At 37.5% G+C, this 20946-nt stretch overlaps 1 protein-coding gene across 2 annotated transcripts in view; it reads left to right on the top strand.

Annotated features, from left to right (window-relative positions):
* Window positions 1-193: 193 nt before the first annotated feature.
* LRRC49 (leucine rich repeat containing 49) overlaps window positions 194-20946 on the top strand; it is a 40330-nt gene continuing 19577 nt past the window's right edge. The window contains exons 1-9 of one of the 2 annotated variants that reach the window (XM_054641964.2): window positions 194-451; window positions 1102-1164; window positions 1524-1611; window positions 2737-2836; window positions 3420-3623; window positions 4927-4993; window positions 8867-9010; window positions 12915-12976; window positions 18723-18870. In XM_054641964.2, the coding sequence (XP_054497939.2) occupies window positions 398-451; window positions 1102-1164; window positions 1524-1611; window positions 2737-2836; window positions 3420-3623; window positions 4927-4993; window positions 8867-9010; window positions 12915-12976; window positions 18723-18870 (930 nt within the window). In that variant the 5' untranslated portion in view covers window positions 194-397. Of the gene's footprint in view, window positions 452-1101; window positions 1165-1523; window positions 1612-2736; window positions 2837-3419; window positions 3624-4926; window positions 4994-8866; window positions 9011-12152; window positions 12197-12914; window positions 12977-18722; window positions 18871-20946 lie in introns of both variants that reach the window. The other variant, XM_077185667.1, reaches the window with a different exon arrangement.

The following is a 20946-nucleotide window of genomic DNA, read 5'->3' as shown; positions in this document are numbered from 1 at the left end:
TGGGCGACACTGCGCACAGCAGGACTACCACAGAGCGCCCCGTCCGTCCGTCCGTCCGTCCGTCCGTCCATCCATCCATCCGTCCGTCCATCCATCCGTCCGTCGGTCCCCGTCCCCTCACGGTTTCCCACCCCTCACGGTTTCCCACCCCTCACGGTTTCCCACCCCTCACGGTTTCCCGCCCCTCGGCACCGCCCCAGACGGCGGGCGGGGCGGAAGCCGCGGTGTCCGCGGTAACGGCGGAGCCATTTCCGACAGGAGGGCGGCGGCGCGGGGCCGTGCGGGCTTGTTTGGCACCGCGGAGCTCTGACAGGCTGCTTGAGGCTGCGGGGCCCTGAGGGGCCGCCTGGAGCGGAGGAGCTGCGCGGGGCCCTGAGGGGCTGAGGGGCTGCGGGCCATGGTGCCCAGCAAGGGCCGGCCCGGCCGGGGCCCGCGGGCCGCGCCCTCAGCGGTAGGTGCTGCGGGGCTGGGGTGCCGGGGGTACCGGGGTAGGTGCTGAGGGGCTGGGGTGCCGGGGGTACCGGGGGTCACCGGGGTAGGTGCTGCGGGGCTGGGGTGCTGAGGGGCACCGGGGGTCACCGGGGTAGGTGCTGCGGGGCTGGGGTGCCGGGGGTGCCGGGGTAGGTGCTGGGGTGCCGGCGGGCGGCAGCGCCCCGACATCATTTGTGCTGCGCTGGGAGGTGCATGGATGAGCCGCTCGGTTCTGTGCTCCTGGGAGACGTCTCGGTTTTTGTCGCATAAATCTAGCTCAAAGACCAGCATGTTTTGTCTTTTGAAAATACAAGGCGTGTTAAAATGTAAATACTTGTTTTCTTCATACTGAGAGTTGTATCCCCATGGAAGTCATGCTTTCAGTGTATTTTTAAAGCTAAAACCAGTGTGATTTTTGTAAACGAAAAATTTTGTGTTACTTGGAGCTGTGATGTATTCTTCATAGTATTTTTGCAAAATAATTCCTTCCTTGGCAGATTTTGCTGTTGCAAATAGCTTTATTATTTAAAAAGCAGTTCTATTGATATGTAATATCAATATTGCAATCAACAATTGTATTGATACTTCTGAGAAAGGTAGCATTTAATTCAATTTTCTTCCAATTTGCAGGTTAATAATTGTGGTCTCCAGCTGGTCATCCAGACCTCATCAATACCAGAAAAAACCAAACCAGTAATTATTACCTTTTCTTGGATAGTAGTATTAACAAATGTAGTTGTATGATACAGACACATTTGTATGCTTTCAAATAGGAATTACCTTTTCAGTACTCATCTGTTGACTTACAATATCGAATGTATCTGATAATATTTTGTTATTTTATTTAACCCTATTAAAAATATGGGGTTGTACTATAGCCTGCCATAAGCTTTATATATATATATAAATAAATCATATATATAATTTCTTGATCTTCTGTCTGTACCTCTCTCCTCTAATTCCTGAGAGCTGTTAGTACTGAGGTTGTGTTTGTGTAAAGATATTATTTGCATTTGAAAACCCTAACATTTGTCTATAATATTGTGTTACAGTTTGAATTCAGAATAAATAAAGAGCAGTCATCTTTCCACAATAGGCTTCTGCAGCATGATCTGGAAAAAAACTACTCGGGAAGACAAGGTAAAATTCCAATGAGTTTGGTTTGTTTGTCTTTTGTATCTGTTTTATTCTTTAAAAAGTAAAGAAAGGTTGTATCATGATTACAAAATATAAGAATGACAGTGTTTCCTACTTGGCTACAGTAATTCAATGTAATTACTGTTGCATCGTGTCCTGAACCCACTGCTTGGCTTTTTTTCATCCTTGTTTTTTCCCCTTATGGAAGAGTATTTTTTCTGCTATCCACAAAGCCACAACCTATCAAGTGCCCTACTCTATATTCCCTCAATAGTCACACAATTGTCTAAAGTAACATTTTACTGGATGTTTAACATTTTAATATGTTTAGACAAAATTAGTTTGTAATTTAGAACTGTGATATTGAGAGATAGTTGAGAGATAGTTTTTCTATTGTACTTGCATGCTCTTGGCTTTGCAGAGCAATATATTGGTGCTGTCATTGCTGTCACCAATATTTTTCAATGGATCATTTTCTAAATAAGCCAAAACTCACAGAACACATTTGTTGATTAATTTTGTAGGCATTTTTAGACATCCTCCCTTTTTTCCTCTTATATTAATGAAATGCATGAGGATGAATTTATAAATATGCTTTAAAGGGGTGCCTGTTTCTTGATAATGGAGTGAAATACCAATGATTACTAGGTGTTGTGTGCACTTACCTTTGAAAGACTTCGCATTTTTTTGTGACTCAGCGGGAGTGTTTCAATAATTTGTGCTTTATTTTTCAAGTTCTATCAACATCTATTTGATCTATGTCTTTAAATTTATCTGAAGTTCTTTAAGTTCAGATACTGAAACTGTGAAACAATTTTACAATTTTATGTTAAAATATCATTGGGTAATTCAAATAAAAATAAAGGCATTTACAAAATACCTGCTTACAGCAAATTGTTGACAAGAATCTTTAAGTAAAGAAATAGATGTACTTTGGAAAGAGGATGTAGAGGGACATAGTCATAACATCAGGAAAGAAACTGATAAATTGTAGTACTGAATGGAGGCAAAAAGCCCTTTCATGCTTTACTTTTTATAAGAAAGAAAATTTTGCTTTTATCACCTGTAGTTCAAGACATGCACCTACAGAGCAGTAGTTCATGTGTTCTCTGTATGATTTTCCAACAGATAACACGAATTTTGGGAGCAGTTCATCAATAACATTTCCTGTATTGCAACGTACTGCTGAAGAAAAAATCCTGAACTCAGACAGACTTACCCTGGAAAGGTGAGAGGGTGGCAGAGCACACGGCCCAGAGCCTCAGCCCCTGGTCTGCAGTGACCAGAGTGCCCCACTGATGCTGCAGTCAGTGGTGGGCTTGGGTTGTTGGCTCTGTGTGTGCTGTGTGTGTGTTTCTGAGAGAAGAACTGTGTCCCATGGAGAAATGCTCTGAGAGTGTCCTTGTGATGAGTGTATCCATACAGCAGTCACCTGAGGCAGGCAGATTTCTCATCTGAACAGGCTGTTCGTGTGAGAGCTGAAGAAAAACTTAACAGAGGGCGAGGCCACATCTCTTGGAATTTTAGTGTGGTCACAACACAAAACTTCCTTGTAGGTTCAGTGTAACAAGCAAATCTCTAATAGGAGAGGGGTTCAGAAAATTTTGGAAGTATTTCAGCTGTGTTTTCAGGCTAATTTTTTAATAGGCAGGAGTTTCTGCTTTATCTATAAAATTTAATTAACAAACTTAATTAATGCTGTCTTAACCAAGATGATATACTTTTCTCTGTTCAGTCAGAGTGAGTGAGCAGAAGGTGGATTACTGATTTGTTACTTACTTGTGTATTCTGTTTTTTCTTTTTTCTTCCAGGCAAAAACTGACAGTGTGCCCAATTATCGATGGGGAAGATCATCTTCGTCTTTTGAATTTCCAGCATAACTTTATAACTCGTATCCAAAATATTTCTAATCTTCACCATCTTGTTTTCTTAGATTTATATGATAATCAGATTGAAGAGATAAGTGGGGTTTCAACTTTGAGATCCCTGAGAGTCCTTCTGTTGGGAAAGAACAGGTAAATACCTAACTAGGGCACTCTACCTCCTATGGTGTAACAACTGTGATTTCCCTTTGCTTCTGATGCAGTTTTCAGTTTGTGATGTTCTGTCATACCAGTGAGACCAGCCCTAGGATTAGCTAAGTGTCAGATCCCACTGAGGAAGCACACAGATTTTGTGTGTCGTGTCACAACTTCCTTTCTTAGTAAATTTAAGCAACATTTCCAAAGTACTTCACATGTTCCCATATCATCTTCTATTCTGATTGATTATTAAATATGTTCTTAGATTTGTGTGGCATGTTGTGGAATGTCTTTTCAGATCAAATGTACTATTCATTGATTATTTATAACCTATAAAAATATTTCTGCCTGATGTATTTATCTGGGAAACATACCAGACAGATGAGTCATGGATTTTAATGTTTATTTATTGCTTTTAGTCCTGTAGCCTTTAATTTTTTTAATTTAATACATGTGTCTGTGGAATTGCTCATACATCTAAAGGTTGTGCTCTGACTTTTTAAATTTTCCTCATTTTCTTATATTCAGTGAGAACTAGTGGCCAGATTTCAGTTATGTGCAGCTTATAAAGAGTTTACCTCCTAGATCAGCCTGTGTTCAAAACCGACAAGTTTCAATAGTGCCATATGTAACTAGAGCTAAGAGCTTTTGGATTAAAAATCTCACCTGTAGAAATCACTTTTGTTTATAGGAAAATGTGGGTACTACAATTTTCAAGTGCTTTGAGGAATTATTTTCCTTATCATAACCACCCTGGTTGCAGTTTACCTTAGGAGTGTGGTGTTGAGGTGGTTGGGACTTGGCCCACTGGTGAGTGAGTGGTTACACATCAGACAGAGTTGTTAGCAACTTGTTTCCACTTGGCCTGTGTGTGATCTTTGATTACTCTCAAAGCAAATGCTTAATACATGTGTTTAATGTCATCAGCCAGTAGATGATGCTGTTGGGTATATGATAGCCTAGGTTTGGAATCTAACAAAATATGACAGGACAGAGAAGTTTTAAGACAATGAAATTTTTGACTTCAGTTTCTAGTGGAGCAAGCATTCCATCCTTTTCTTTCTAGAAGAGACCCATAAATTCTGCTGCTATTGAATTATTGACAGTTAGAAAGGAAGGTGATAGTCTTGAAGTCATTCTCATTTATCTATCTTTTTTTTTTCATGGTTCAAGATGTTGTTATATTTCTGTTACTCTTGTTAGTCAGAAAAAAAAGGCTTTATTTTGTGTTGGCTGGAAAATGAAAGATACTTTTAATCTAATATTAAAAATAATTGTCATAATCGAAATCTTGCAGAATAAAGAAGATCTCAAATCTGGAGAACCTAAAAAACCTTGATGTTTTAGATCTTCATGGAAATCAGGTACAGTACAATAACTTGATTGCTTATGTTTGTTGTGCAGGCATCCTGTATTTGCTGTGTCTTTTACCAAAGTATTGTTTCATGAAGGGGGACTGGTGACAAGTTGTGCAGCTCTTGAGGTCACAGAAGTCAGTAAGTTAATAAAGGTGTCATGGTGTTTATTTTGAATCTTTGTAGCAGTCTGTTAAGAACACCTGTGCTTTCAGTGTTGTACTTGAGGCAGGTTACAGTGATTAACATGCTGAGCTAGCTGAGTGTGATGGCACTCCTACCTACACAACAGTAACCTGCCACAAGCAGTTGTGCTGTAGTTCCAGTAACACACCCTTAGAACTGCTATAAAATTTTCTGGTATGATTGATTGCTGTTTCTACTGTTGGTGGTCTGACAAAACCAGATTCCCTACATACATATAAAAGAGAAGAAAAAGACAAGTTAGCCCTGTAGGGACTATAGGTCATGCAATAAGTTTGTGGCTTCTTTAAATGCCATTAGTCAAACAATGAGCACGTTGTACAGTGGCAGAGGCACTCTAGGACCAGGGGATGGCATTGCCCTTGGAGTCTTGGCCATCTCCAAATATATCCATTCACAAGTGTTTGCTTGAACAACACAGTCCTTTTTGTATTGCTGTTGGAAATTTGATGGGGGGTTCTGTTTTTGATAAAAATACTTGCAGACTAACGCTACAGCTGTGGCAGTCAGCAACTTTCCCAGCACAAATGAAGGAATCACTAATGAAAATGAAACACATCTTGCACAATTCTTACAAGTGATGTAGATCTGACTTTTTTTTTAAAGTATCTATATAACTATTTACATTAATTGCAACTTTATTAGGAGTTTTAGGCTGGTTGTTGCTGGATCAACTTCATAATGATAGGCTTACTTGGACACAGAGAATGTAACAAATTACCCTATATCAGGAATTAACATTAAATCTTGGAGTTTAGGAAGTTATTTTGATTTCCAAGATGTTTTCATCATTTCCAAACATTTGTGCCCTTTACATCTAAATTTATGGAGTTATTACCTTTTTTGGTAGATTTAGTGTATTTTTCATGTCAAGACCAAATAAAGACTATGAACTTATCTTCCATAAATAAATTATCTTTCTCTTCCTTTCTAGTTCAAAGATAAGCATGTTTTCCTGTTAAAGTTCTTTTTTTCCCTGCCTTTGAGGAATTCAAAATTTATAACACCAATCTGCCATCCCAGAGTATTAGTTATTTTTGAATGCTTAATGAAGAAATGAAGGGAAGAAATGTTGTGTTTGGGATACATCTTAGTGGACTAGTGCCTTGTTTTGAAGGCTGGGTTTTTTTGTTGTTTGCTTATACAACACTGAAGAAGGGAGCTCCTTTAACTGTTTAAATTTCTGGGGTTTTTATTTTTGGCAGCCTTCTTGTCTATCTTAAAAGGTATTTCTTCTACATTACAAATTTCTGAAGAACAGACTTCAGCAACATAATTTGCTTTGAGAACTGCAAAATCTGGTTCTCATGTTTAAGAATGTAGCAGTTTAAACAACAGGTCAGAAAATTGGAGCCAGGCTTATCTCAGTGGTGTTCAGCAAAAGGAAAATAAGAATTGAGCATTGTGATGTCCAGTGCCTCATATGTTACCAGTGATCCCAGGTGAACACTGAACAATTAAATCCTGTGCACAAGTTATAGGCAAGGTACTGGAAATACACTAGATTAACTGTTATTAACACAGGAATATGATACAATTCTCTGTGTCTATTCAGGGACTCTACACATGAATTTTATTCTAGAATGCTTTGAATATGAAATGGTATTGGAGTAATTTCCTGTGTTCTGTTTAATTCCATGAATCATTTTTCTTTCCAGAAGTTCAAGCTGTAAGTAAAATTATGCAATCTGATTTTTTCATGTATGAACTTCTTTTCATTAATCTCAGATTTTTTTAAAAGATGCAGCTTTAATTAGTGCAATTTAATTGTTGATGGGTGATTATTTGGTGCATAAAAACCTTTTTCTGAATTCTATTTCATAGTGAATTATTCAAAGATAAAAGTGAATGAGAAAATAAATAGTGTTTTTGTTCAGTATTTACAAGTAGACTTTGACTTGTGTACTAATTTATTTTTTATTTTATATCAGTATTATTTGAAACATCCAAAAAGAAGTGATAATAGCTTGTATTGTTTCTTACCTAATAGCCCATATGAAAAGCTGGTGTACCTTCATGTGTGCATGCATAATTGAAACAGGCAATTCAGTAGAGTTAATCTTAAAGCTTAGCAAAGTGGTAAAGAGTATTTCTATATGGTGCTGATGAAATCATTATCTTTGCAATAGCAGTGAAATACCAGGATTAATATTCTAGACTGTGGCATTCTAGCTGGGCAGACATCAGCAGAGGTCTGTGCCCTTCATGCCAACTGTCTGCTCCTGGGGTTGCTTTTGAAAGTCTCTCTGTATAAATATCTTTTAAGTAGTGGCATTTTCTGTTCCTCTTGCTGTAATATTTTTGTATAAAATGCACATAAATGGACAGTTTAATTAGCAGTTGAATCAAAAGTTTAAGCACCTTGAATCAAAAGTTTAAGATGCTATTTAATTTTGGCCTTGCTCTATACTTTTGTATGCTTTTTAACTGTGAAATTGTTGAAATTTTTCTTATAGCAGCATATTCCAATCACAGAGTTAGATGTACACATATATGTGTATGGATATATGGAAATTACCAACAAAATGGGACATTGTCAAACTGGTGAATTATGGCCACCTCACCTCTTCTGCTCCAGGAGCTGCTGGACACTGTGCAGGATGGCATGGCCCCAGCTGCCCTGGTGCAAAGCAGCAGGAAGTTCCATGGCAGTGGCACCAGGCACTCTGTGCTGCTCTCTTGGCACTGTTGGCCTCCTGGAGGAGGAGGGTGTGCCTGGGCACTGGCTGCTGAAGGGGGCTCACAGTGGTGCAGAGATGTTCATTCTAGCTGGCAGGGAATGATTCATGCTGGTAGCTCTTTGCACTGCCAAAACCTTGGGGCTGCTAAAGTATTTTCCACAGGAAAAGCTGCTGGCTTCTTTCTGCCCCCCAGCATGGGTTTCACTGAGAGTCCCCTGCTGTCCCTCGTGCAGTGGCTGTTCCTTCTCCCTGGGTGGAGGTCAGGCATAAATTCTGCAGAGGTGCTGGAGGACAGATCCACAGTGCCATGAGAAATAATTATCTGGATAGAGAGCCTTGTGTGGATCACTGGGAAATACTAACAGCAGGAAACAAACCCATACTCAATCATCAAAGCAAGAATCAATGCCTCTGTAAAATACAATAGTGTTTCTAGAAATAAAAACTAAAATTAAGGAGCATTAGCTATTACTGCTCTTTTTATGCCTCTTTTTTTGTTTTGTTTTTTGCTCTGTCAATATCACCTGAGTCTTTAAAATAACTTATTAAGTATAAAAACAAGCTGCCTGCTTACTGTAATTCAGTCTTTGTTAGATCCCTCCCTTTTCTAATCCCAGGAAAATAAATGAGTGTCTTTGCAGAGAAATTAAGGCTCAAACATGCACAAAATTCCCCCATTTTGGCATACCACAATACCATCAGTGTTGTCTTGGTTTTATGTCTTCAAGGTTGCTGCTGCAGAGCAGCACAGCTGAAATAACCTGGTTTTTGATGGGATAGAAGGAAATGCTGACTGAATTTTACTGCAGGATGGCAAGAAAAATGTGGGTGAATACCTGTTCTGGATCTCTGAGTATCATGGTTTAGAGAAACACAGGCACACTATGTATGAAGCTGAGAGTTCATGTATACTTTTAGAAAACATGTGTCACATATATAAAAATATATTTTATATCCTTATAAAACACAGTGTGCATGTTTATTATGTCTCTGACAGATTGCTAAAATAGAAAACATTGGTCATTTAAGTGAACTGAGGGTGTTAAACCTTGCCAGAAACCTCCTCACTGTTGTAGAAAACCTGAATGGGCTGGATTCACTCACAGAGCTCAACCTCCGTCACAATCAAGTCTCTGCTATAGTAAGGACCAAAACTCTTGCCCTTCTCTTTTTTCTTTTTCATTTCCTTTTCTTTGTTTTTGACAAAATGAATGTTAACTGTAGCTTCTTTAAACCATATCAGTGTTTCAAATTTTTGACATCTGATGTTTCCTCATGTTGTGTTGCTTATATTGTTCTGCTGCAATACTTAATTGTACAACATACAGGTGAAACAAACACAAACATTCATTTTGGTGTTATTTTCTTTGAATGTGTTCAGGGAGACTGGACTTAGAGGACCTTTAAAGGTCCTTTCCAACCCAAACTATGCTATGATTCTATGATCACTTGTTCTGTTTCAAATCTTGAAAGCTCATGATGTTCCCTGGGGAGGGGAAAAGAGATTTTGTGGTTCTAACATGCAAATTTAGATACTCTTCTCCCATACACGTTCATGTTCTAGAAACAATCTCAATTTTTGTAGGTTAGCTAAGCCATAAAGTCATGTTAAATTTCATCTTAAGAATGTTTCTGGAGCATATGCAGAGAAAAAAGGTATTGATTGTAAGAGCAGAGTTTTCTAATGGAAGCTTTAACCCAGCATTTTAAGTCTTCATATCCTAAAAATTAAGATTTTACTTTGCAATTGGAGTTGTAGTTCAGGTATGGCAAGTGGATTATTCTAAGAAGAGCTTTTTAAAATAGAACAGATTACTTAGATAGCTGCTTTTCTCTGGCCTGCATAATTCTTTTCGTTCCTGGTCCCCTGTTGTTGCTGAGCCTTTCTTTTCTTCAGTTTCTACCATTTGCCAAATAGGAATTGTTTTTACATCTTAAAAATGAGAAATTTCTGCTCATTGCTGACTCTGTCACTGTACCTTCCCCTGTGTCAGTGATGTTATCTAGAATTCTCTTTGCTTGTAGCTTCTGCCTTTTCAGTCCTCTCAGGTGCAACTTGTACTTTCTGCTTGCTTTCAGTGTCCTAAGTGGAGAGTCAGCATGAAATTTAAATTAGTGACCTAGAGACTTGGAGTCTGTGCTGTATCTCAATGTTTTAGTGTTTCCTGGCAGAGACAGTGTTTCAGAAGATGATGTTCTCTTCAGGGAAATATTTATTTTACTTGTTGGCTTGTGGGTTTTTTTAACTGTTGTTGTTGTCAGTATCTTTTTGGGTTTTTACTCTGATTAAATTCTAATGAAATAGAGTTTTGTGAGTGTGGATTGTTTTGTTTTTCATTAAATGTTAATTTTAGCAAGTATGGCACTAACTCTGTGTTTAAGTTTTGGACACATTATACTGTCTAAAACTCTAAGTAAATATGGCTCCTAAAATAAAATATTCTTTCATATGTTCATGATAGGTGTTGTCTTCTTCTGTGTGTACAACAATGTGCATGTGTTTCTTATATTTGTTTGGTTTTTTTAAATGAAAGCTACATTCCTTTTGTATGGAAATTCACATTTTGCTGCAATAGGAAATTACTAAGATGCAGAAATATGGAAAGAAATACCTCATTCTATGGAAAGAATACCCAAGATAGATTATTTCTGGAGCACTCGAGCAGCTGAGGGAGGGGGGTTATATTTTATTTAAGATGAAGTTTAAGTTCATGTGGTTGACTGTGCAGGTGGAGGAGATATTTTAATCATGATGTTGTTATGCTGTTGCACTTAGCTGCAAAATATTCACTCCTAAGCTCATGAAAAGAATTTGGTTACTTTGCTTTAGTTACTCAGTTACTGTGACAATGCTCATTATGAATCAAGCTTTTTAAACTTGATTATTCCTTCAGATGAATGAATCTAAACTCAATTTTAAAAATAAATTGCTGTTCTAAAATAATTTTAAAAATAATTCTGTTTTAAATAACTTTGCATTTTTTGGTGAACCTTCCTTATGTTTCACATACCTCCCTTTGACCTGCCCTAAGTGTATTGTTCTTGTGTAGGAAAAATGATGATCTCATTTGTCAAACAAAAATAAGGTTCCATACTGAACTCTCTGCCCATTGCAGTTTACTGTATTCAATAACTAAATTCATCCAACTGGGTTGTAGTTGGTTTGGGGAATTAAATCTGCCACCATCCTTTACAATCCACTGGCCTTGGACTACCAGTTTAGGGACTGGTTTTGAGCTTTCCACCATAGACTGGAAAACCTTGAGTAATAAGTAGTTATTTTTGTAAGAATGATTCAAAGCTGTAGGATTTGCAGGGACAGTCCTGGGGCTTGGTTTATGGAAGAAGAGTCTTAGAGGATTGAAGTGCATTCAGGGAGTCTGACTTGTCAGGAGAATAGCAAACAGAATCAATGATGACAAAGAGTCTCACATGGCATCAAAAGCACAGAGCTATGCATCCCCTGAGTTATGAAAAATCTACTTATTTCCCATCCAGTTGTGAGCTGGGGCCTCTGTTAGGAAGATTATTTATGTTTTTCTTTGAAAGACTGACCTGCTTGTTTAATTTGAGGTACTAAAAATTTAGAGTTTTGGCTTTTGTCATCTGCAAAGGAGGACTGGTCAAGGTGTTCACCATTTTGTCAAGAAAGAACTCTTGCCCTCTGTCCACCTCACTATAAGACTTTGTATCAAAATTGAAGTAGCTGGAGCTTTTTGGGATTTTCCTGTCACATCTATGAGATTTGAAACTTGTTTTACAAGACAGCAACGCACCATGCTAGGAAATTTGCCTTGAGGGGTAATTTCTTTGTGTTCCCCAGTGATTAGCTGAAATCATTGCTGCTTAAGCATTACAGTGCACAAGCCTGTAATGCCTGTCCTCACATGTGTGCGCTTCCTTTTAGGCATGAACACCAAGTAGCCCTAGGGACAGAGGGGATACACAAATGCACCTGTTGTGAACTCTGTCTTACCATGGTCTGATCTGGGAGGACTCAGGACAGCTCTGACCCAGGAGTTTTGCACCTGCAGATTTGATCCCTTAAGCCCTTTGTTCTAACATGTCATCCTACCCAGTGGTGACTCTCAGCAGCTTTGCTGGCTAAAATTCAGTTTTTCATTAATAGGATCTGCAGGGTTTGTTAGAGCTGCCTTTGTTTACCTGTTTGGAATGAACTGTTCTGGACTGCTATGTAGTCATGTCAGAAATCTGATGAAGGGAGGAAGAGTTGTAGGCTAAAATCAAGGCACTGAGCTCTGATGCTCCTTTCCCTTTCCCAGGTTTGTGTCCTCTGGTTTCAAGCTGGAGTGTGGCCATTGTTAGGGTAAGGAGATGCAGACTCAGAACTCAGGGGTTAGGTGTGAATGGCTCGTGGGTCCCTGCAGTCTCTGCTGTCTGTCTGATGTGGATGTATATTTCATAAATGAAGTTTGATCTTACTTAATACGTTTCATCTTACTAATATTTGAGCTATTTGCTATTTAGAGGTTTTCTGCAAAGCCATTTAGTGCAATATTAAATTTGAAGTTTCTTATTCTGTAAATTCATACCTTCTTCTAAATGTTAATTGTGAAGGTTGTAAAGGTGACAGAGTCCTTCAGATAATTCTCTGACTGGAGAGTCACTGCTGTTTGGCAGTGCTAATTGCACTGCTGTATTGCACCTCAAAACCCTTATTTCAGCAAGCTTTTTTTGCCTTTTTTTTTTTTTTTTTTTTAAAAGCATGTTTATCCTGCAGCTTAAATGCTGAGAGAGCACCTTGGCTTATTTCCCAAAAGCCTGTTCAGAAAGCAGCAGCAGTATCCTCCTTTTCTTTAACATGATTTGCTTTGCAAGTGATGCAGCGTGTTCTGCAGAGTGGGATCTGCACTGAAACACTCCCTTGCAGTCTGCATTAGGGAGAGATGGAGCTGCACCATCAACACAAATCAATGTTGCAGCAAGGTTACAGCATTTAGAAATGAAAGCATTTCATCAGGCCAAGTAAAGAGGCTCAAAAGCCATTTTCATCTGCTGAATTTATGCCTATCTTTTCTTTCTAGAAAGATGTGGATACTTTGCCCTGTCTCCAGCGTCTCTTCCTCAGCTTCAACAATATATCTAGGTAAGGGGAATAGTAGTTTCCTTCCTATCAGTAATTTGAAGTTTCCTACTGGAGCTGTATTTCATGAAAATTTGAATTCAAACACTGTGAGTACAGATCCTTTTTTCCTTCTCTAACATATCAGATGAAAAAAATCAAGCCATTGTGTATTTTCTACTTTAAGTATAAAAAATTCTTGAGACCCTTTGCATTTAAATGTAGTTGTACTATGAGTATTCTCCCAAGAAACATATTTTTAATTGATTAGCATACTGTTTATAGTGGTCAAAATTAAAAGTGGATTTGTAAATAGGTTGTTTTGCTGTTAACCTAGTTATCTGTTAAAGCAGCATGATGCAAGGTACAAATTATATTTAACATTCCATCACTGTATTTCTGGAGTTATGCAAATTGCTGAGTCAGATTCTGCTTGCTATGGGTAAATTATTTCATGCCTGTATTTTACTTGTCCATGTATTAATAAAGTCTGAAAGGTATATTCATGATTCCCTTTCAGACCAGATGGCAGAAGCAAAATAGCTCAACTCACAAAGCTGGGCTTCTATAGTTTCAAGTAACTAAGAGCATTTTGTTATAAATAGAAATGTTTGTCTTCTGTGCCTTTTCATATTAATGCATTTTTGAAGTCTGCCTTTATACTCGTGCCAGTATTTGAGAAAAACCCTAAGTGCCTGCATTATCTTCACTTTGGTATGTCCTTTTTCTAATCCCTTGATCACCAGCAGCTTTCTTTGTTTAGCATCAAATAATTAAATGTGGGGTAGGGGAAGATGCTTCATGTTCTAATTACTGGAAATGCCATGCTATTCTTGTGGTATCTGCTTTCTCTGTAGAATGTACTTAGTAGCAGCTTTTATTGTAGCAGCCACTCAAACATTTCATATTGACCTGCATTATGTGTCTTGCAGACAGCTCCAACCTACTTGTCTGTGTTTCTTAGGTTTTTCAAGTACAAATGCAGTACATCTTAAATACTCATGGCTGTTAAACACTTCAAAACAATTCAGAGATGAACTGCAGGAGTCTTTCTTATGCTCTTCCCTTAGTTAATTTGCTAGTCTTTTTATTTTACATTTTAATTTGGCATAGTGAAGAGAGGGGGTTAGCATTTTGCTGCTTTTGAATCAGTTCCAGAATTGAGACTTGCCTTTGTTTCTGGCTTTCTAAAAAAAGTCTCAGGTTGGCAGGAGCAAGGAGGAGACTGCAGCACTTGGCTCCCTTGCTGTCAGGGAGCATCACTGCAGTCAGGGAAATTGCCCTGTCTTTTCATGGACTTGGTGGCTTTTGTTGTAGCTTTCTGGCTGCTTTCTCATATTGTTTTATGCAAATTCATGTTATTTTTACAGTGTTCAAAGAAAGAAAATTGTTTGGAATTTTCTGTGAGGTTTTGATAGATTTCTCAAAGTTTGTGATCAGTAGCTTGCTTCTTGCTACTATATAAAAAATTCTGTCATTTATCCATGGGGACTTCAGTTGGTCTATTGCTTAGGTTTCTCATAAGCTACAAATACTTATCTAGAACATATATGGAAATACATAATTCAGTTTGAGTTTGCAGCTGAAATAGATATAAAAAAATCTTAACGTTAAACAAAAGATATTGCTCTTCTATAAATTTTGTATATGCATGTGGTAGATAGGTGGGCAGATATCTTTAACTCTCTATTTACCAGTCATTATTTTAAACAATACAAATGAAAAATTTCTTTTAATCACATTCAGCTTGGAGATTTTTTAAATAATAAACTTTTACTACCTATAGCAGTTCTGAAGGCTAAGTCCCTCTAAATAATTCCTTATTTAGACTTACGTAGTAGATATGTTTTCTACCAGGGAAGTTATTAAATATTAAATATTTAATTATTTTCTTGACCATCTGTGATCTGATGCTTGGCTTGATACTCTTTGAACTGACTGAGGAACTTGTTTGCAACCAACCAGTGAACTGCTGTGCTCTCTCTGACCATTCCTACACCCTTTTAAATGCTTTTGTATGCTTTTCAGTCACTTACCCCATTTAGTCTGGGCCATAGGGTAATTTGAAAAATTATTTTTCCTTATTTTTCCTTAAAACCACTCTGTCTATACAACTGAATTTTGTTTGACAAGCAAATTGTTGCACAAATACTCTTAATTAATTTATCTGTAGGTGCATTAAAAAAGGCCCTGCAAATGATAACAAACAACAAAATTGCCAGAACTTGGATATATTTGTTACCATTGCATTGCAATACTTTATTAATGTTCATTATTTTAAAATAGCATTTCTGAAGCAATGCTTCCATGGAAAGATTTTCTTGTTTCTATTTTTGTGTCAGTGAAAATATTTGAGTCTTAAACTGACACATACTGACATATTGAATTAATACTGCAGTAGAAGACTCAAGAATGCCAAATAGAAATTGTCACTATTTTAGGCATAAGGGTATTCCATGGGTTTAATCACTATGTTCTTTTTACCTCATACTTCAGAGAAGGACTCAGAATGCTGCTGCTTCACTGCAGAACTTTAGTAAAAAAAAGATATATTGGCAAGATAATGTAAGCTAAAACTGAACTTGATGCTGACAGGAAACAAAGGAAGTCCTGGTTTTGTCTTCAGCCCAAAGTTACACTCTGAAGGTGTTTATACCTGATGGCTGAATGCAGTATCTATATATAGAGCTGGTTATAAAGAAATGGGAGAAATCTCATTTTTAATTTGTCATGTGGCATAGGGAAAAGATTGCAGTAACATTTGCAGGAAAGATTTGCCACAGAGAATCAGAAAGAAAGTTATTGCTCATGTTTGAACATTTTAAACCAGGGAAGACCATTTTTTAATCTTGGAAACCAAATACATATTTTCAGTGTTACACTGCTGTCCAGGTCAGCATTGTGTTGGCTTTTTCATTTAGTCTAGGTATATGGAATGAGTTGGATACAAGCTCATGTAATTTTTGTTCTTCATTTGGTTGCTGAATTGGAAACCTGAGAGAAGCAATGTTCTTAGCCTAATAAAAACAAGCAAGTACCTTTTTACTCAGCAAGATGAAAATTTATAAATGCATTGTTAAATGCTTGCACAACAGCAGGTAAAGGGGAATGAGAGGTTATGGTAGTTACATCTGTTCTCATAGGTAGTTTAGTAGTTAGAGACATGGAAAAACACAAGTTTTTTTCTTTGGAGTATTTTTGAACACAGAGTTCCCTCTCAGGTATTCTTTCAGACTATAGTAAGTATGTTGCCCTCCTTCTCAATTCCAGAGCTTTTCCCCTTTGTGCAATGTGCTTTTAAAAGTTGATGCAAATGTGTAGAGAAGGAGCAATTGTCTCCCTAAACAAGCAGATTAGAACAGAAGATAAATATTCCTGTGCATGTGTATCACTGGTGCAGGTTGAGCTCCAGAGTGCTCTGCTGTTAGATAATTGCTGCATTCTGATATGAGAAGGAGAAGTGGGTTTGAGTCCCTTTGGCAGAGGGGAGACCTGGATGCAGGACTAGGAGCATGAACACAAGATGGAAAACTGATCTATTCCTAAAAGCTTTCCAGAAAACGCTTTCTGATAATTTAGCCCAAATTTGTGACTTATTTGTGTTGCTGAAATGATAATTTTAGCTAAGATAATTTATGTAAGAAGAAGAACAGGAATGAGAGATGGTTGTGTCCTGCAGGAGAAGGCCTTTTGGAAAGAGAATCAGACATTCCATGGAGAAGATTGCCTGAGGCAGTGTGACACAGCACCATCCAGAGCTGCTTTGTGTTTGCTGAGCAGGTTAAAGGCTCCTTAGTGGTGAGCAGAGCCTGGAGAGACAAAGCCTTGAGATGTGGCCTCTGATTGCTGTGGAGTGCCATGGGGCTCTGTCCCAGCAGTCTGAGCGCTGGGAAGCAGCAGAAGCTTGGTTGGAAACTGTGCAATCTGTTTGGGAATGTAGCACATTAAAGCTTTAATTAGTTTAGGATTAGGATACCAGTGTGACAAGTACAGTATATGAACTTTTCTATGTGGAATTTCTAAAGCTCAGGCTTTTTGTATGCATATACAAAGATGTGAAAACAGTTTTGTGCACTGCTGTTTCTTTCTAAAACTGATCTGCTAATAGGGCAGCTAAAGGCAGGATAAAGCAAGCACATCTGGTTTTAGGTCTAGAGTGAATGTTGATTCAGTCTCAATGCTGAAGCAGTGAGAATTTCAAAGCACAGCAGTATGTGTAAGTGGAAGGTCTTGAAAACACACTAGCAAGCTTTCAACTTTTCTGTCATTTCCTGAAGAAACTGTTTTTATTCAAAATCTGTAAATCATATGTAATGAAAGAAGTACTGTTTGGTTAAATGTTTAGTGGTAAGTACTCAGAATAAATATATTTAATGCTTTTAAATATACTTAAAAATAATTTTGAAGACCAAAGATTTTCAAATTTTCAAACAAAATATGTTCTAGCTCAATGGAAATTCAGACTATGGGGTTTTTAGTTCTAACATGTTTGAGTTTGCCTTACTAAATTCTGTGTCATTTGGGAAGATTATCTTTTATCTTTAGGACATATTGAGTATATATTTTATGTAATATGTCAGACTGATCCTCCAAAAATATGCTTCCATAAGCTGTTTTCTAGAAAGGAAACAGGATCATAAAAAGAAACAGAAAATAATAATTGAGATTTAAATACATGTACAAAACAGCCAGTTCTTCAGATATCTTAAGAACTTTCACTGTCTTTGTCACAATTTACCCACAGTTCACTTTCCATTGGTTTTTAGGTTGTTTTCTTGCACCAAGCAGAAAGAAACCTCTTCCCCTTTCCTGTCACTTTTCTGCTGTGCCCTTTGTACAGTGCAGGAGCTCCTTGCATTCTGCACCAATTGCACCACAATAGCTATTGCAACTTTATTCAGTGACAGTCTTTGAAAGGAACATCTGTACTGCATATGTTTTCTGATCACTAAGCTCAGGGCATACTTAAGCTTTGACTTGACTTAAGGCAGACTTGACTTTGGAAGGCCAAAGGACATAAGGATGGTGCAGTGTCATACATACCTTGTAAACATGTTAGGGAGTTTTATTTATTACCATAAATGTTCAGCTTTTTAAATTAAAATCCAGTCAAATAGTTCTCTGATGTTTAAAAGTACTAAATATCTGAGATGCTTTCTTTTCACATTTCATTTTCAATGAAAGGAACACTAGAGAGGTTATGCATCTCTAAATGCATTTTACACAGCTCAGTTACTTTTTGGCAGGTAACCAAATGTGATGTGTTCTAAGAAGCCAGCTGGTTAGAGTTTGTAGACTGAACTCAAACTAATGGACTAAGCTGTTTTGAAGATTATGATGCTTTTGTAGTTGTTTTACTTTCAATATTAATGATGATTCAGACACCTAGGATCATTCTGTGATATTTGTGGTTGGCTTTCTCTCCTTTTACTTTCCAGGTTTTCCATGCTGCCTTTGATGGCAAACACACCTATTATATTTCTGAATATGAATTTATATGTATCATATTTTACCAGGGAGTTTGATTTAAATACTCCTATAGTTCTCCTTATTCTGGATCTCTTTTTACCTGTATGTGAAGGGAATAAAAAGTTTGCCAGCAGCAGCTGCTGGTATTTCAGAACACTTGTATTTGTCATATACAGTATTGATAGGTGGAAGTGTTTCAGTACAGTTAAATATTTATGTTCTGTCCTTAAGAAATAAAATCTTCCACCTCAAATTTATTCCTACTCCGTGACATTAAAACTTTAAACTCTTTTGGTTACAGTTTTGAGGATATTCTGTGCCTTGCTGATTCCTCATCCTTGTCAGATATCACCCTTGATGGCAATCCAATAGCTCAGGAGACATGGTACAAACACACTGTTCTCCATCATATGATGCAGCTCCGACAGCTAGATATGAAGAGAATCACAGTAAGAAATTTCTGTTTTCATCAAATTTCATAGATACTTCAAAGCAGAAGTAGAATGCAGGCGTTTCTGTGTGTATGTGTATATTAAAAATACAAACTTTTTTTATTAATTTGGTATGGAATTGAATGGTGAATAGACATTATAATATTTAAAACTGTAACCCTTTCTTAAGGGTTTGCATTTTTACTTCATTTAACATGTTTATTTTGAAGTGGTTAAACTCCAGCAGCAAATGCTGTGTGTTCAGCTGACATGAGAGAGCCTGCAAAGCTTTTGGTTAGAATTTTCCTGACAGTCTTTGTTGTTTTGTTGTGTAGCTGAGAAGGAACAGCACATTTCTTCCAAAGGAGTGGTTTGTTTGCCCTAAAACTGCTGTAATTGGTATCTTTTATTTAAGAATTTAATTGGTTTCTTTATTCAGCCTCTCAAGGGAGATCTGGTGATCACACAGGTTGTGTCTGTCTGTATTTCTCTCTTCCTAACCTACTCTCCCTGATGATTTCTGTTTCTGCTGCTCAGACTCAAGTAACCTTGATAAGGGAGAGAGGACTCAGTCTCCTACAGCCCTCTTGAAAATCCACTCCAAGGGATGAAGGACAATCACCAGGGTCTTACCATAATGCCACCAATTTTGTCTTTTAATATAGAATATAAATTCTTCTGTGCCTGCTCAAAAGTGATGTGTAAGCATGATTTCTTACCAGAGAAACCTGTCCAGCAGCAAGCAACAGTGATACAGTGGTGAATTTTTGGACCAGGTTTTGATATATACACCTTCTCTTAAATGCTCATTTGCTTTGTACCAAGGCTGTACTGCATTGTGAACTGCAGCTGATGCTTTTTCATAGAGCCAGTTAGGCTGAAAAATGTAACATGTGTGTGGAAAACGTTAATGTTAAAAAGAAAGTGCTTTGGGACATGAGAGTTTTGCTTCCATCACTGAAAATACTAAATACTTGTTTTTTCATGGATATTCTAAGCTTTCCTAAACTAGGGGGTTTTATATTTTATACTGACTTTAATAATGACTTAATAATAACTTTTATTATGACTTTATACTGACTTAATAATTGCAAATTACTTTGCTTTTAAAAACTTGTTTTATCAGTATTATTTCAGAAACTTGATTGCATAAAGAAAATATCTCTCCATCTCCCCATTTTAACCCTTGTCAAGAGGAGATGGATCCTGGTGGAAATATCAGTGATAGGGAAAATGGTAGAAAGAGCTCAAACTCCTTCTTAGACTCTATGAGATCTGTATGGGGGAAAATTGTCAGAAATTCACAGCCATGGGAAGAACTTAATCTGGGTTTGCACCTTGTTAAACATCAGAGAATCTACCACAAAGACACAAAGCCATAGAAAACCAGGCTTCAGTTGTGCTGCTCATAAACCTACTTGTAAAAATAATGTGTTTTACTCTTTATTTGCCTTCTGTTTTTTGAGTCTTTTAACATTTTTCTCCACGTAGAGGGTGCTATATATTTTCTCCAATAAAAACTGCTACCCAGATAATTGTGTGACTTAAGAAACTGGGATTTAAAGAAAAATAACAAGTATCATGGGATCTGTGGTAAAATTAAAGAGCTGGCAATCCCAAATGCAGCTATTCTGCCTAGCACTGCAATATGTTGTTGCTGTCAGCTCTAAGGGTAGATCTAACCTAGTTGGGGGAATGGATTTCCAGTGCTGAGCATGTGACTTGTACTCTTGATAAGTGTAAGAAATGAAACTCTAATTACATTTATAGGATCTTTTCTTCATCAGCCTGAAGAACATTTGGGCATTTTGAACTTTAGCATTGCTTTGTCTTGCAACAAAACTGAGAGCTGGATGATTGCTGGGTTTTTACCTGACTAGGAATTCTTCACTAACTTCTTCAGAAGTTTTCTGCTCAAGAACTGAGTTTTACACAATTATTTGTTCTGATTTTAACTTTTCTTTTACTGAAGGATATTGTCAAAAGTTTTTATGAGACTTGGAAGCTTCATTCATGTTTGGTTTTAAGAATATACAGACTTTGGTGCCAGGCTTTTTCCATAGGATTCCCTGGAGAAAGGAGCCCTGGTCAAAA

Source organism: Agelaius phoeniceus, chromosome 13, assembly GCF_051311805.1.
Source record: "Agelaius phoeniceus isolate bAgePho1 chromosome 13, bAgePho1.hap1, whole genome shotgun sequence".
NCBI lineage: Eukaryota > Metazoa > Chordata > Aves > Passeriformes > Icteridae > Agelaius > Agelaius phoeniceus.
This window is presented reverse-complemented; position numbering and strand designations above follow the sequence as displayed.